Source organism: Rhopalosiphum padi, chromosome 2, assembly GCF_020882245.1.
Source record: "Rhopalosiphum padi isolate XX-2018 chromosome 2, ASM2088224v1, whole genome shotgun sequence".
Lineage (NCBI taxonomy): Eukaryota > Metazoa > Arthropoda > Insecta > Hemiptera > Aphididae > Rhopalosiphum > Rhopalosiphum padi.
In genome coordinates, this window is record NC_083598.1 from 90,731,606 (window position 1) to 90,746,329 (window position 14,724).

Consider the following 14,724-nt stretch of genomic DNA (forward strand, 5'->3'; position numbering starts at 1 on the left):
ATCTGCAATAATAACGCCAATAAGGCAATAATACTGCACCGCGGTCCGCGGCTGTATATTACACTGGTGTAGTGGACAGTGGTGTTGCCAAATAGTCTTATCTTCTACATATCCCTTATCAGCATATACAGTGGTACCACGAATTCAGATTTTAAAAATGTTTCATTTAATCCGTGGTATTATTATATTTCATATGCAGTACCACTGAATAGTTCGGCGTCGGCTACAATGTTTTGAATAAACATATTAATAACATACCAATGTAATATTGTTATCTACTTACTACCCATAATGGTACTTATTTAAAATGTCAGTAACTATTCAATAATACATATTACATTATTTTTTATTTTTTTACTTTTCAACGCACAATTGACAATTGTGCATAATGTTTTATTAATTTTTTAAACCAATCGTGATTATTGCCTATTACATATTATTTACATTCAGTTTAGTCATTATTACGAACAACAATCAATGGTTTTTGTGTGAAATAATGATAGCGAGTAGTAATTAAAGATCAAACGTTGACTGCCAGATAAAATAAAAACTCGTAATTCTATTTTATACATAAAATTGTTGTATTTATGGTTGTATGTAAAGAAACATAAAAACATTTATTAATAATTTACAAAAATGGGACAAATACACACTGTTGGACCTAACAAAGCTCTAATTGTTTCTGGTAAGTGATGACATTTGTATGTACTTATATCTACATTGATATTAAGTATAATTTTAGTAGTATAATTAAATAAATAAATAAATAGTTTATTGAATTTGTCATTGTCTGTTTGACCAATAACTGCGAATCATGTCTGACGCTTTTTCCCCAACCATTAAAGTTGGGGCGTAAGTATGTGCACTAGGAATATGTGGAAGTACTGAACTGTCTACTACTCTTAATCCTTGAATACCAATTACTTGTAATTCATTATTGACAACATCGCCCATTCTGCATGTACCGCATTGGTGATGATAAGTGTTTGTCAAGTGTTTCGATAGACATACCCAATAATCATCTGATCTAAATTCTATGTGGCTACATTTTGGGTATGGTACTGGGTTCAGTTTTGCTGAAACATCTTTAAATGCTTGTGTTTCTTCTACCAATTTTACTGCATATTTAAGTGCATATACATTATCTTCTAAATCAGTATTACTGTCATAATAACCATAAGACATAATAGGTGGGTGCAATGAGTTGTTATTTTTTAAAGTTACACTTCCACGGCCATCTGGTTGCAATAACAAGGTAGCGATGAGGAATGTATTTGGTTTTTCTGATAAAGGAGCAAATATTAACTCAACATCTTTACCGGATGGTGATCTTATATAACCTAAACCATCTACTCCATTTGGTGCTGTAAGTGGTCCTCTGCCATATTTAAACCATTCTTCAAATAAGTAAATATTTGATAAAGTTTGCTTGTTGAGTGATGGACCTGTTTGGTTTACTAAAAATTCCAATGCTAAAAACAATAAACAATATAACATTTTCAATTAAAATGTAATTAATCCATTCCTCGAGCTTTAAAAAAAACTAGATTAATTTCAAAATTGTTTTAACGTATTGGTATTTTACTATTTTAATATGTTCATTATATAATCACTAAAAATAATTAATTTCTGACTTTTTGCAAAACATTAAATCACTCAAAGTTTTATTCTTTAGATACTTAATGCTTGTTGGATATTAACATACAAATTTAAAACCTACATGAAATATAAGGTTTGAATTTTTCAATCACAATTAAAAGCTTCTATTGTAATTTATGAAAATTTTAAGTACCAAATATTAAATTAAAACTGGCATTTACACCTATTTATTATTTATATAAGTAACAATAGATAAATTTAAATTTATACTTCATAAATACTTTTGATATCTTTTATATATTATATAATCCTACTGTGATGGATAATTAACTAATATTGTAATTTTTCATATATTTCATAAAAAAAATATATATGTATTTCAATAGTTCAATTAAAGATGGTTATCATAAAAAAAATTTTTATTGGAATGAATTGATGAAGTTATGCATTTTTAGGAAAATTAGAATTTATCAGCTAAATATATTAAATATTTATAAATAGTTAATGATTGTCACTTAAATATTTAAATAACTGGATTTTATTATAAATATATAATATATATAGTAATGGTGTTTTAGCTATTTCAATTTATAGCAATAAATATTATGCCTACTATAATTTATTCCTCGTCATAAAAACTAAAATATTAATAAATCTATTCAAGGTATCAAAAAAAAAAAAATAGTATTTTTTAACTCGAATTGAACAGTTGTTCAATCAACTGTTAAGTTAATTAAATTAAAAATGTTTTATGTTCAATCATTAAATTAATTTTAAAAAAAATTCAAGTTTTTCAATTTTTAACTCTCTCTTAAGATTGATCATGTGCATATAGCTCATACATGCGTCATTAATACAATAAGAATAATTGTTTAATTTTTACAAAGAGAAATAAATAAAACAATTTAAAAATTAAACTAGGTAGCATGTAATAAAAATAATAATGTAAATATACCGACTGTGCCGTAGTGTTCTTGTAAATTTTGTCCTACTGGTAAATCTTGGATTACTGGTATACCAAGATTATTTAAGTGATTTTTTGGTCCAACTCCTGATAACATTAATAATTGTGGAGAGTTAATGGCACCGGCAGATAAAATAACTTCTTTTTTAGCGTATACTGTTCTATGTTTTCCTTTTTTAATAAATTCTACTCCAATTGTTTTTTTAGTCTTTGGATCAATAAGTATTCTTGTTACTTGACTGAATATAGCCACATGAAGATTTTGACGATTTTTAACTGGGCGAATATAGGCTTTAGATGCACTTACCTATATAACAAAAATTAATTATTTAACTAAAAAAAAAAATACTTTAAAGCTTATATTTTTTATGAATTAAAATTGTACTTAGTTATGTGGTTTTATAGGTTTAAAATGTATAAGTTTTAGAAATAGGTACCTAGTATCTATTATGTTAACATTATAAATTGTTCAATTAAACAGGAATTTGTCTAATTGTTTAATAAAAGTTTCTCAAACTGTGGTACATGAAAAGTTACTTGATGGTATGCTTCATATTTTTTTCATTTTGGACATATTTAGTGATTATTTTAGTTTATAAATGCATGCTTGATTTGAAGTTCTTTAGAATGTTGCCCTCTAATTAATAATTATCAAACAAAATTATTCATATTTTGCATTTAATACAAACTTTTATTATTAACTGAGTTAATAATGTCTTCAAAATTAATATTATTTAATATTTTTCTCTGCAACTACAATCAGGAATACCTCTAATTATTATTTGTATGAACAGTCTACTGGAAAAAATCCTGATATCTCGCTGGTATAGTCTGTTAATGGGTATGCTAAAGATCACAATATATAATCTGTCCAGCGAGAGAATATGTCAATTTTGCGTAACCCTCCATGTCGCCATGCTATCAAAACTGGTTTGTTTATGGCTGGGTATCATTGGGGAATGTGCAGAAAAACTTATTTTGGTCGATCTTTGGTGTGTTCTCTTGCTAGACAGAGTATAGTAAGGAAAAGTAATTTGTTTTTTTTATTTATTATTAGTATAATGTTAAATATAAAAAATTAGAATAATTTGAATCAAGGGAGCATGAAACAAATTTTTAGCTAAGATAGCATTGTATAGAATCAAAGGAAAAAAATTCAAAAGATCATCTAACTCTAATTATTATCAATTGTTATCTGGAAACGGAAATTATGCCAATACAGGAAGTAAATAATTTAAAAATCTATATAATATAATTAATTTTTTACTGCCATATTATTTTTTGATATTTTTAACTGTTTAATTTTTAATCATTACTTGTCCCTTATAAACATGAGTGGCACATGAAAAAAAAAAGTTTGAGAACCACTAGTTTGAATGACCAATATTTTATATATTTTTTTAAATTGTTATTATTACTTTAACTTACGCTGGTTAAAAAATGTATAGTTTATTTTTAGAAATCAACATAATTCTGATTTTAGATCACAATATATTAATAATTCACTTTATGACATTATTAATACATTTTATATTATTGCCAGATAGATTAATATTTAATTATAGTCGGCCTTGGTACAAAACAATTATGAATTATAATAGATTGGTGAATAATTTGTTATTAATTTATTTAGTATTTTTAATCATTAAATCTTAACATGAATTCTATTTTTTTTTATTCATTTACTCAACCTGGATGCATGTAGGTGATGACATTGCTTTTATTAGTTTTATTGATATTGTTAAGACTAATATACAGATTAATGTTTATTGATTAAAATTAGTATCTAAATAAATACTTAAAATGAATAATAAACATGAATATATGACAAATAATCTAATACTGATTAAAATAATAATTATATGTAAAACTCTATGATAAATATATATGCAGAATAAATAATTTTATCTGAGAACAAATCTTTGTTAAAAAATTAGAATTAAGTTTTTAAATTAATTTATATAAATAAATTAGGGTCCAGATTATTAAGTTTCTATGTATCATAGCTAAATATATATATATATATGAAATTTATTACTAGTTTTTATTTTGAATTGAAAATATTTCGGGTTCTATCGAATATTTAGTTTTTTTTTTTTAAATATCTTGGAATATTTTGTAAATTATAAGAATAAAATATTTATATATTTTAATTTTTAGATATTACATGAAATATTGTTGGGATCATATTTCAATTAATAAATAAGTTTAATGGTAAGAATTCTTACCAATAAATGTATGAATGGTGAGAGATAGTTCTTTAAAAATAATACACCTCTACTCGTTCTTGAATAGTTATTGATTTAGAACTTATATAAGTTTAAAAGATATTTTATATGACTACTCGCTGATAAGGTTAGCAGAATTATATAGTTTATTTTTATTCATAGTTAATAAATATACTTACTCTGTGTCCATTTAGAGTTGTGGCTTGTAAATGAGATACTCCATACTCCGGATCAACTGTGTAATCGATATTTTTTTTTAATCCTAATTCTCCGCCAGCTTCTATAAATTTGTCAGCAAGTGGTGAATGATATCTAACTCGTTCAACATGTAGATTTCCTTTTTGTGAATGGAACGGTGAGTTTTGATATTCTGGTATAGAATTGTTTTCAGATTTCAAAAAATAAGGCAATACATCATTATAAGCCCAACCATCATTTCCTAGTGCTGCAATTGTATCATAATCTTCTTTTTTTCCTCTTGTATAAAACATGGCATTTATTATTGATGATCCTCCCATGCCTTTTCCTTTTGGCCACGGACAACGATTATCTTTAGAACCAAAACAACCATTTTTTGCAGGTTCAGCAGTATAACCCCAATTATAGTCTGTGTCTTGTAATAATCTCATTGCTCCTGGTATATCTGTGTATACAGATTCATCTTGACCTGCTTCTAATAATAGTACTGACCAATTTGACTGTTCTGATAAACGGTTTGCTACGACACTGCCTCCAGGACCTGCTCCAATGACAATAAAATCATACTCACGTAATATTGGTTTATTACCTAAATAAGTATTTTCCCTAAAGGGTATTCCTTGTTGTAGATACTGTCCATAAATTGACTGAAATAATTCGACAATTATTGAAGATGTAGAAGAAATAAAAAATAGATATATTATGAGAATAATTTTCATTATGAACCTAGAGTCAGTGTACTTGGCCATGAACAACGAATGTCAGTGTCAAATCCTTCAAACAATACTGTTATTTTAGGTCAATCTCCCCTCTATTTATACTTTTCATTCAATGTTTGCAAATATACTGTTACTCCTATTAAACGTGATCAAGTAATATTTTATATCATTCCATATAATTTACTGGTTTAAGATTGACAATCATGCGCTAGGTTAATGAACTTTTAATATAGGTTGTTTGGCATTAGGCATATTTTTTTTTTTTGTATAAACACATAAGGAACCAAATTCAAACCAATAATTTTTGGATATTTAAACTTATTTATTTTCTAAAATAAATTATAAAGTTGCTTAATTATTTGATTACCTGTATTAAATTTCAACATCTACTTAAGTCTTTTGTATATTTAATTCTTAAAAATAATATATATTTTTTTTCAAAATTACTTGTAATATCTTATAATATTGATTAAAATATTGTCAAATAAGAATACATTTATTATTATTTATTAATTATTATGTGTTTTAATACTACATAAATTAAATATGATTTGACTGAATTTGAATAATTATAAGATTAGAGAAAATAGTACAAACCATTTCACTTTTTCACAACTCCTTTCACCTTTAAAAAATAACCCAACCCATCCAATTGACAGGAATTATATATTTAAATTGTTTATTTTTATATATGATTGATGGATTGATGTTATAAACTTTTTACCAGTTACTAAGTACTAACCAACAGTTTTCAAAAAAATTTTCTTCTTCTTATTTTTTTTTTTTGTTTTTGCTTAAAATAATCATCAGTTTATGAATAATTATAAAAATACATATCGGATACAAATTTAGGAAACTGTTTTTTTTTTTTATGTATTTCCGTTTTCCCTTAGATTTTTATCCCATTTTATGAGTACTGCCAATTTCTAATTTATATCTTTCTTAAAGTCCTTATTAAATCAAAATTTCTACCTTTATTATTTAAGATATTATTTAATCAACGTATTATCTGTCCTAAAATGTGATAAAAAAAAAATTCACACTGTAAAACTAATAAACATTTATCTTCAGCTTAAAACCAAAATTTTATTTTTATTTGCATATTAAATTAATTGTAAATTATATTTGTATTATAATTTAGGAATTATAAAATTTCATTATTTTTTTAAAACGGCTATTAATATAAACAAAATATGCAGAATTGCAGAACGTGACGATAATACTTTTAAAAGTTACAACATTCTTATGATATTTGCCGAAAATATTTATTCTATAAAATTTAATAATTTTATTTAATATGAATAAGCTTTTTTAGTTTAAAACAAGATATAATATCTGAAGTCATTATAGATGGTTTTATATTTAACATTAGAATTGTATATAATATATGCATAATTAAATAAAATTAAATAATTTCTTATTGTCAATATTTTACGATTTAATGTTTCCCGACAATTATTTTATCAACTATAAACAATTAATAAAAAATATGAACTGAATTACCAAGCAAAATCAATTTTAAATGTAGATAATGTTACGCGCTGCTTATTGACCACTTGTTTAATTTCTAAAATACTATTGTAAATTTCACAATATTTATATTTATTATCAGTGCTTCGGATTATGAGATGCTCTTTAAAACTATGACAATATTCAAAATAATTATATCTATGATTCATAAATGTGTTATAACTTTATAAGTATCAAAATATATAGGTACACATTTAAAAATATAGTACTTTAAAATAGCAATGTGTTAATTTTTAGGTACATATTCTGTATACCTATTTATTTATTTAAAAATTAATATGAATAAAAGTATTTTGTATATAAAGTTGTATAAAAAATTAAAGATGTGGTCTAAAACTAAAACCATAAAAATCACATATTATTTTCATTATATAAGTTTATTTATAGTCTTATTATAATTAAATAATTATAGGGTTTAGCGTGTTTAAAGAAGTATACATTTGATACGAGATTTAATGATCTTATATATCGAAACAAAATAAGTCCCACGGCGTCCTTTATTATTAGGTATAGCCGGTTTAGGTACCTATTGATTTTAAATTGTTGTGTTTTATTTCTCAATTATAATTCTCTATTCTAATTTGCGTGTAATTAAACCGTTCCTTAAAAAAAGTTGAAACGAGAACATTTAAGTTTCTATTACAAGTTGATTGTAGTAGGTGTTACCAATGATAATCAAACTTGATTCTTTATAGTGATTATCGTATCTATATTATTAGAAATCATATACCATATTAATATGCAATATACGTATGTCCTATTAAATTTAAAACTATCGATAATTAACATTGGTAACTACTTTACATTAAAAAATATTTTTAACTAGACTGAAGCATAAGTCGCCAACATTTTAGTGTCAACTTTAAATTAATTGCTAATACATTTATTTTTATTTAGTTAAGTTAACATGTGTATAGGTATACCTAATGTATTACCATTCATTTGCATTACCAGTTGGTCACGATCCAATCTTTTAAATTGAATTACCATAAATTAGAGTATAAATGTTTAAATTATATTTTAACTATTTAAAAGTTTTCTGGATAAGGACCTACCTTACAATAAATGGATGCAACTCAATAATTACTTATTTTATTATTAATATTCAGCTCTTTATTAATTTTTTCGTAATATCTGACTTAAAACATTTCGTATTTTATGACTTGTTTTTGGTTTTTTTTAGGAGTGGGGGGGAAACAAACGTATTATACTAATACAGTAATACATTATAGGTAATCTCAAATTATAATAAATCATAAAAAGATAAATAATAATAAAATAATTTCAAATAAAACCTTAATTTTAATTGTATTAGTATAAATCAAGTTGTTTAACCACTATTGCCTCTTTAGTATTCAATGGATTCCTACAATATTTTGTTCAAACTATCACTTGGCGTACGTTTTCGCCGAGAGATTTATAGTTAGTTCTGATTTTCTGTAGTTACATGCATTATTCTTATAGTGCCATTTGAATAAGTGAAATTCACTCTTTCTATCTCCTATTCTGATATAATTAATTATTGTAGTCCATTTCTATTTTGGAAATATCATGCCTTTTAATCGTAAGGATTTTTAAATATTAATATTTTATATACTCATAACTCGCTTAAAATAGTTATTGCTAATGGTTCTAAAAATAAAAAAAAAAAAAAAAAAAACTCGCTTAAAAATTGAAATACCATAAAAAACGGATTATAGATTAGGTAATGTTCTTACCTTAAAGTTTGATAATAAATTTTTTGACTCTATTCTAATATTTAAGCTAAATCTACAAAATTAGTTTTACTGAACGAAAGTTATGCATATTGTGCTTTTGTAAAACGGAGACAGCACATACAATTGTGGCGTCCTGTTAATCTCATAAATCTATGATAATCGATAATCGATATTATGATTCTATCGTATCATAGATCAAAGACCATCGACATTTTTTAGTAGGATTAAAGTATACCAGCCAGTTTTTAACGGTTATTTACAGTATACACTATACATTATTTAATGCAGAAATATCTGTTTTAAATTAAATATAATAAGTATATATAGTGATTAAATAGTACCAGGTACCTCATAAATAAAAAATATTGAATACATAGTAGCATAACGTTACAATTTTTGTTATTTTATATTAAGTTACCTAGGTAATGTTAAATTATAGACTTTTACATTTTAATGATTTCAAATTGAAATATTTAATTTTTTACCCTCCCCCCTCATCACGTAAAAAGTAGTTCATAGTTACGCTACTGGTTTTAATTTTTTAATCCGTAAAGAAGGTTTACTTTTTTAACTTGATCAGGCTTTTTAAATTGCCTAAAATAAAAATGTACCATGATAATTTTATAGTAAAAATAAAAACATGTACCTATAAAATATGAATGTATTATTATATAATACAAAGTGTCACTTAAATCATTTACAATTAAATTATAAATTAAACACATTATAAAATAAATTATTCTTAATATAATTATTTTATTTTACTTTTTATCACAGACAATGGCTTACCTATATTTAATTTTTAAATATCTAACTTAAACGATAATACCCCAATCTTCTTTAATTAGATCTGATCCTTTTTCACCAATCATGATAGTTGGTGCATTAGTATGCGCAGATACAATTTCAGGCATAATTGAGGCATCAATAACTCTTAGTCCTTTGAACCCATGAACTCTTAACCTTGGATCAACCACAGCTGTAGGATCTCCTATTGGTCCCATTTTACATGTTCCAGCCAAATGATATATGGTAAATGTCAGGTGTCTGGCTGCACACTTCCAATAATCGTCTGAGTCAAATCGAAAATGTTCACAACCTGGTATGGGTTCTTTCAATAATTTTGCATCACTACGTCTCAAGGCATCCATTTGTATTAATTTTTCACTTATTCTTACACCTGCCACTATTACATCCAGATCTCTTTCGTCATCAAAATAATTTGGGTAAATTGCTGGGTACCGAAATGGGTTACGGTCTTTTAATTCTATCCATCCTTTGCTTTTTGGTCTCATAATCATTGGAAATATCATAAATGTATTTTTTTGTTCTGTATTTTTAAAAACACGATTATATACATCATCCTTAATGCCAAATGATTTTTTAAGCGTTTCATCTGAACTCACCGCACCATTTATAAATAATAATTCGAGATTGGGATGACCATCAACATGATTAGGACGATTCAAATCAAAGAAAGCCAATGCTTCGGTTCCTCCTGGTATTGATATAGGCCCCTTGTGATATTTTAGAAAATCGTGTATGTTATTTGGATTTTCCAAAACCCTTTGCGTTTTTATTGAACTTGTATCATTTACAATAAATGTTAAGCCACCCAATGCTACATGATCCATAAGATTACGGCCTACTTGTAGATCGCTTAAAACATTAATACCTTTTGATATTAAATGATCTTTTGGTCCGATCCCCGATAACATGAGTAATTGTGGAGAATTAATTGCCCCAGCTGAAATAATAACTTCTTTACGTGCAAAAACTCTATATTTCTTGTTTCCTCTATAATATTCTATTCCAATTGCTCTACGGCCAGTTGTATCAAACAATATCCTTGTCACGTGACTTTTTTTTTTTATAAATAAATTTTTTCGTTTGCGTATCGGATGAAGAAACGCTACATTGGTACTATGTCTTAATCCATTTTTCATAGTCAATTGGTGAAAATTAAAACCTATTTGACTTTTTCCATTTAAATCTCTTACAGGATATCCAAGCTCATACCCGGATTGAACAAATGACTTGGCTAACATACTCTTGTATGGCGATTCTGATATAGAAAGAAATCCACCTTCTTTATGGAAACCATAATCTCGAAGAGTGATATTATTTGCATCCTCTGATTTAAGAAAATATTTTAGAACTTCGTCTGCATTCCAGCCTAAAACATTTTTATAAAATACGTTTTATTTATAAAATATTGTTTGTAGAATTTTTAATTTTACTTACCAACATTTCCTGCATTGGCCCATCCATCATAATCTTTTTTGTGGCCCCTGGTATATATCATATAGTTAAGTACGCTTGAACCTCCCATTACCTTACCTCTTGGATAATTGCACTGCCTGTTGGAATGACCTAAAACATTGAATTTTATTTTTAGGTGGGTGTTGTGGATCAACCAGGAGAACAACAGTTGTTGGTGGTTGGGCATGGGCTTGGTGGCTTATTACAGATGTTCAATATCTATCTCTTGAGGTAATTATAATAATAGATATAACAGTATACATTGTCATTATTTAAATGTTATATATTTTTATTGTTTAGGTTATGACTTTAAATCCCATGTGTGACACTGTTGAAACCGTTCATGGAGTTCCTTTAACTGTAACAGGAGTAGCTCAGTGTAAAATAATGAAAGCTGACGAACTTCTACAAACAGCTTCTGAACAATTCCTTGGACGAACTACTAATGAAATTAAGCAAACTGTACTTCAAACTCTAGAAGGTCATTTAAGAGCTATATTGGGTACTTTAACAGTCGAAGAAGTGTATAAAGATAGAGATCAATTTGCATCTCTTGTAAGAGAAGTTGCTGCACCCGACGTTGGTCGTATGGGGATTGAGATATTATCGTTTACAATTAAAGATGTTTTTGATGAAGTTCAATATTTAACTTCACTTGGAAAATCACAAACTGCTGCTGTAAAGAGAGATGCAGATATTGGAGTTGCACTTGCTAACCGCGATGCAGGTATTAGAGAGGCCGAATGTGAAAAGTTGGCAATGGATGTAAAATATGGAACAGATACCAAAATTGAAGATAACTCAAGAATGTTTAAGCTTCAAAAAGCTAATTATGATATGGAAGTTAATACTGCAAAAGCTGAGGCACAGTTAGCGTATGAATTACAAGCAGCCAAAATAAGGCAAAAAATCAGAAATGAAGAAATTCAAATTGAAGTAGTTGAACGAAAGAAACAAATTGAAATTGAAGTACAGGAAGTTGAGCGTAGAGAAAGAGAACTGAATTCTACTGTTAGGTTGCCTGCTGAAGCTGAAAGTTATCGTGTTCAAGCAATTGCTGAGGGAAAGAGGTAAAAAAATTATTTGTTAATTAAAAAAAAAATAAATACAATGCATAATGTTTATAAATTGTTTTAGAACTCAAACTGTTGAAGTTGCAACAGCTGAAGGTGAACGAATTAAGAAAATTGGGCTTGCTGAAGCTTCTGCAATAGAAGCTGTTGGTAGAGCTGAGGCCCAAGGAATGATGTTAAAGGCACAAGTATTTAAACAATATGAAGAAGCAGCTGTTATGTCTTTAATTATGGATGCATTACCAAAAATTGCTGCTGAAATAGTCGCGCCATTGTCTAAAACTGAGGAAATTGTTTTATTAAGTGGAAATAGTAATGTAACGGCAGAAGTTAACAGATTAGTTGGGCAATTACCTCCAGCTGTTCAAGCTCTAACTGGTGTGGATTTAACTAAAGTCTTATCCAAAATTCCTGGTGTTAAATAGAATTCTTACATAGAATTGTTCTTTACAATTTCTATTAAATTCTTTATTTTTTAAGTGTATTGTAACATGATCAAAAACTTATATAAGCTTGTCAAGCTTCTAATGCCATTATTGGTTTTAAATATTCGTTATTTATTTTGCCATTTTATGGGTAATCATTATAGAACATTATTTAGTCATTGTATGTTACCCATTATATTTAATTTTGCCTGATTGGGTAAATTCAACAGTTTACAATATTTATTATTATTCTCTAGCACTCAATTAACTTTTTACTTTTCCAACTTTCAACGAATGTAATTAAATTATCTATAAATGTGTTTATTATATATTTTTAATATGTGTATGTATATTTGTATTAACATTGAAGTTAGACATTATTGATAGACAATCCTATTGAATAATTCTAACTATTGTGCTTTTTTGCTCAGCTAAGTGCCGTGTTGATTAAAATGTGTTGCACGGGGCTGTGAATTGTTACCAATTTATTTTTATTTTATTTATTTATTATTTATAATATTAATATATTTTTTTTTTTACATTAAAGTATAATTAAAGTAATTTACTATCAAATTGTATCATTTTGAAACAATTTCACCCTACCCATTATATTAACACAGCACTGGCTTAGTATTATTTTAAACGTATTATCAAGTTAAATAAAACATATTTTTTATAAAGTTTTTCCAAATTTATACTATGGTAATAAAAATATTAACAACTTTATCCTAAAAGAATGATATGAAATTTAAAAAATATTTCATTGTAATAGTACATATTTTTTCGATAATTATTTTCATAAATTGTATTTATTTTAATTTACAATTAGAATATATTGTTATTAAAATTGTAGTTAAAAAAACAATCAATTTTAAAATTAGTTGTAAAACATCTACAAGTTAAAAAAAAAATCATTTGTATACATTTTAATTGATTTTATTAAATACCTACTAATATTTATTTATCTGAAATAATACTTCTTGATCCTTTTTTATTATCATACAAAAGTTAAAAATTATTTTATATTATTTGTTTGGAACAGAAAAAACAAACATTTACATGTGTATGTTAAGTAAATAGTTAATTAAGAATTTAGTATTTCAGTAAATCTTAATTTCTACATAAAAACACTTTTATAATTGTTGAACAAATTGCATCTGTTTATGAACATTATGTGTTTTGGTGTTTTGTTTAGGAAAATTTAACAACATTTTTCGAAAAATAAATACAACAGTTTATCAAGTGTTTTTAAGAGTCATCTGTCACCTATCATTTATGGATCGTATTACAGTGAAACCTGTATACAACAGACAGTCACGGGACCAAAATAATTGTCAGTTATAGCTTATAGACAGATGTCTGTTTTAGACATGTTTCAGTGTTTTATAAGTAAAATTAAAAACATCTGTTTAAGGGAAAATTAAAATGTTGTACGTATATCATATTAATATTAATATATAAATTTAATTACTAATAAATATTTATCAGTAGATATGTTCACCTTTTGGTTTAACTAGAAAGATTTGCGCGGTACGGTAAGTGCCATTGCTAAGAAAAATATGTAAACTGACTGTGAACCGATATAGAAACTGAATAAAAACATTAGACTTACTTATGGTTTTCTTTTACATCTTATACGTCATTTTATTACAATTTATTTCTGGATATATAAGATTTATTTCTATTTAATTGTATCTCAACTTCATAAATTCAATAGGTAGGTACTTGCAATTAACGTTATCGAAATTGGCGATAATGCAATCGGTCGTAATCTATGTTTTCACATGTACTTGATTGCGCTCTGTAATGAAGCTGTTTCGTAGTTTGTACATACATAATATGATATTACATTTAGATTTGAACTAGGATTTTTGTCCGTTATGAAATCATCGTGGTAAAATATTAATGTCCGTGTCCGTAATATAAAGAGTCCGTTATAGACAGATCGAAATACATTGAAATGCCTATCTTTTTGCTGGGACCTGGTCATTTTGTCCGTTAAGTCAGA

General features: G+C 26.3%; 3 protein-coding genes across 5 annotated transcripts in view; 1 reads left to right on the forward strand and 2 right to left on the reverse strand.

The window, feature by feature from the left end:
- The first annotated feature begins 275 nt into the window (after positions 1-275).
- On the forward strand, positions 276-13,676 carry LOC132921203 (flotillin-2). Its single transcript, XM_060984077.1, has 4 exons — positions 276-685; positions 11,355-11,449; positions 11,519-12,288; positions 12,356-13,676. Exons 1-4 carry the CDS (start codon positions 637-639, stop codon positions 12,714-12,716), a joined length of 1,275 nt encoding a protein of 424 aa, XP_060840060.1. The 5' UTR covers positions 276-636; the 3' UTR covers positions 12,717-13,676.
- Positions 558-5,785, reverse strand: LOC132921202 (glucose dehydrogenase [FAD, quinone]-like). Its single transcript, XM_060984076.1, has 3 exons — positions 4,971-5,785; positions 2,555-2,870; positions 558-1,472 (listed from the first exon to the last, which is right to left on the reverse strand). Exons 1-3 carry the CDS (start codon positions 5,736-5,738, stop codon positions 784-786), a joined length of 1,773 nt encoding a protein of 590 aa, XP_060840059.1. The 5' UTR covers positions 5,739-5,785; the 3' UTR covers positions 558-783.
- The window catches only part of LOC132921200 (glucose dehydrogenase [FAD, quinone]-like), a 28,065-nt gene continuing 22,940 nt past the window's right edge, over positions 9,600-14,724 (reverse strand). For all 3 annotated transcript variants that reach the window (XM_060984073.1, XM_060984074.1, XM_060984075.1), the window contains exons 4-5: positions 11,201-11,329; positions 9,600-11,132 (exon numbers count right to left, since the gene is read on the reverse strand). In XM_060984073.1, coding sequence (XP_060840056.1) covers positions 9,772-11,132; positions 11,201-11,329 — 1,490 coding nt within the window. In that variant the 3' untranslated portion in view covers positions 9,600-9,771. The remainder of the gene's footprint in view (positions 11,133-11,200; positions 11,330-14,724) is intronic.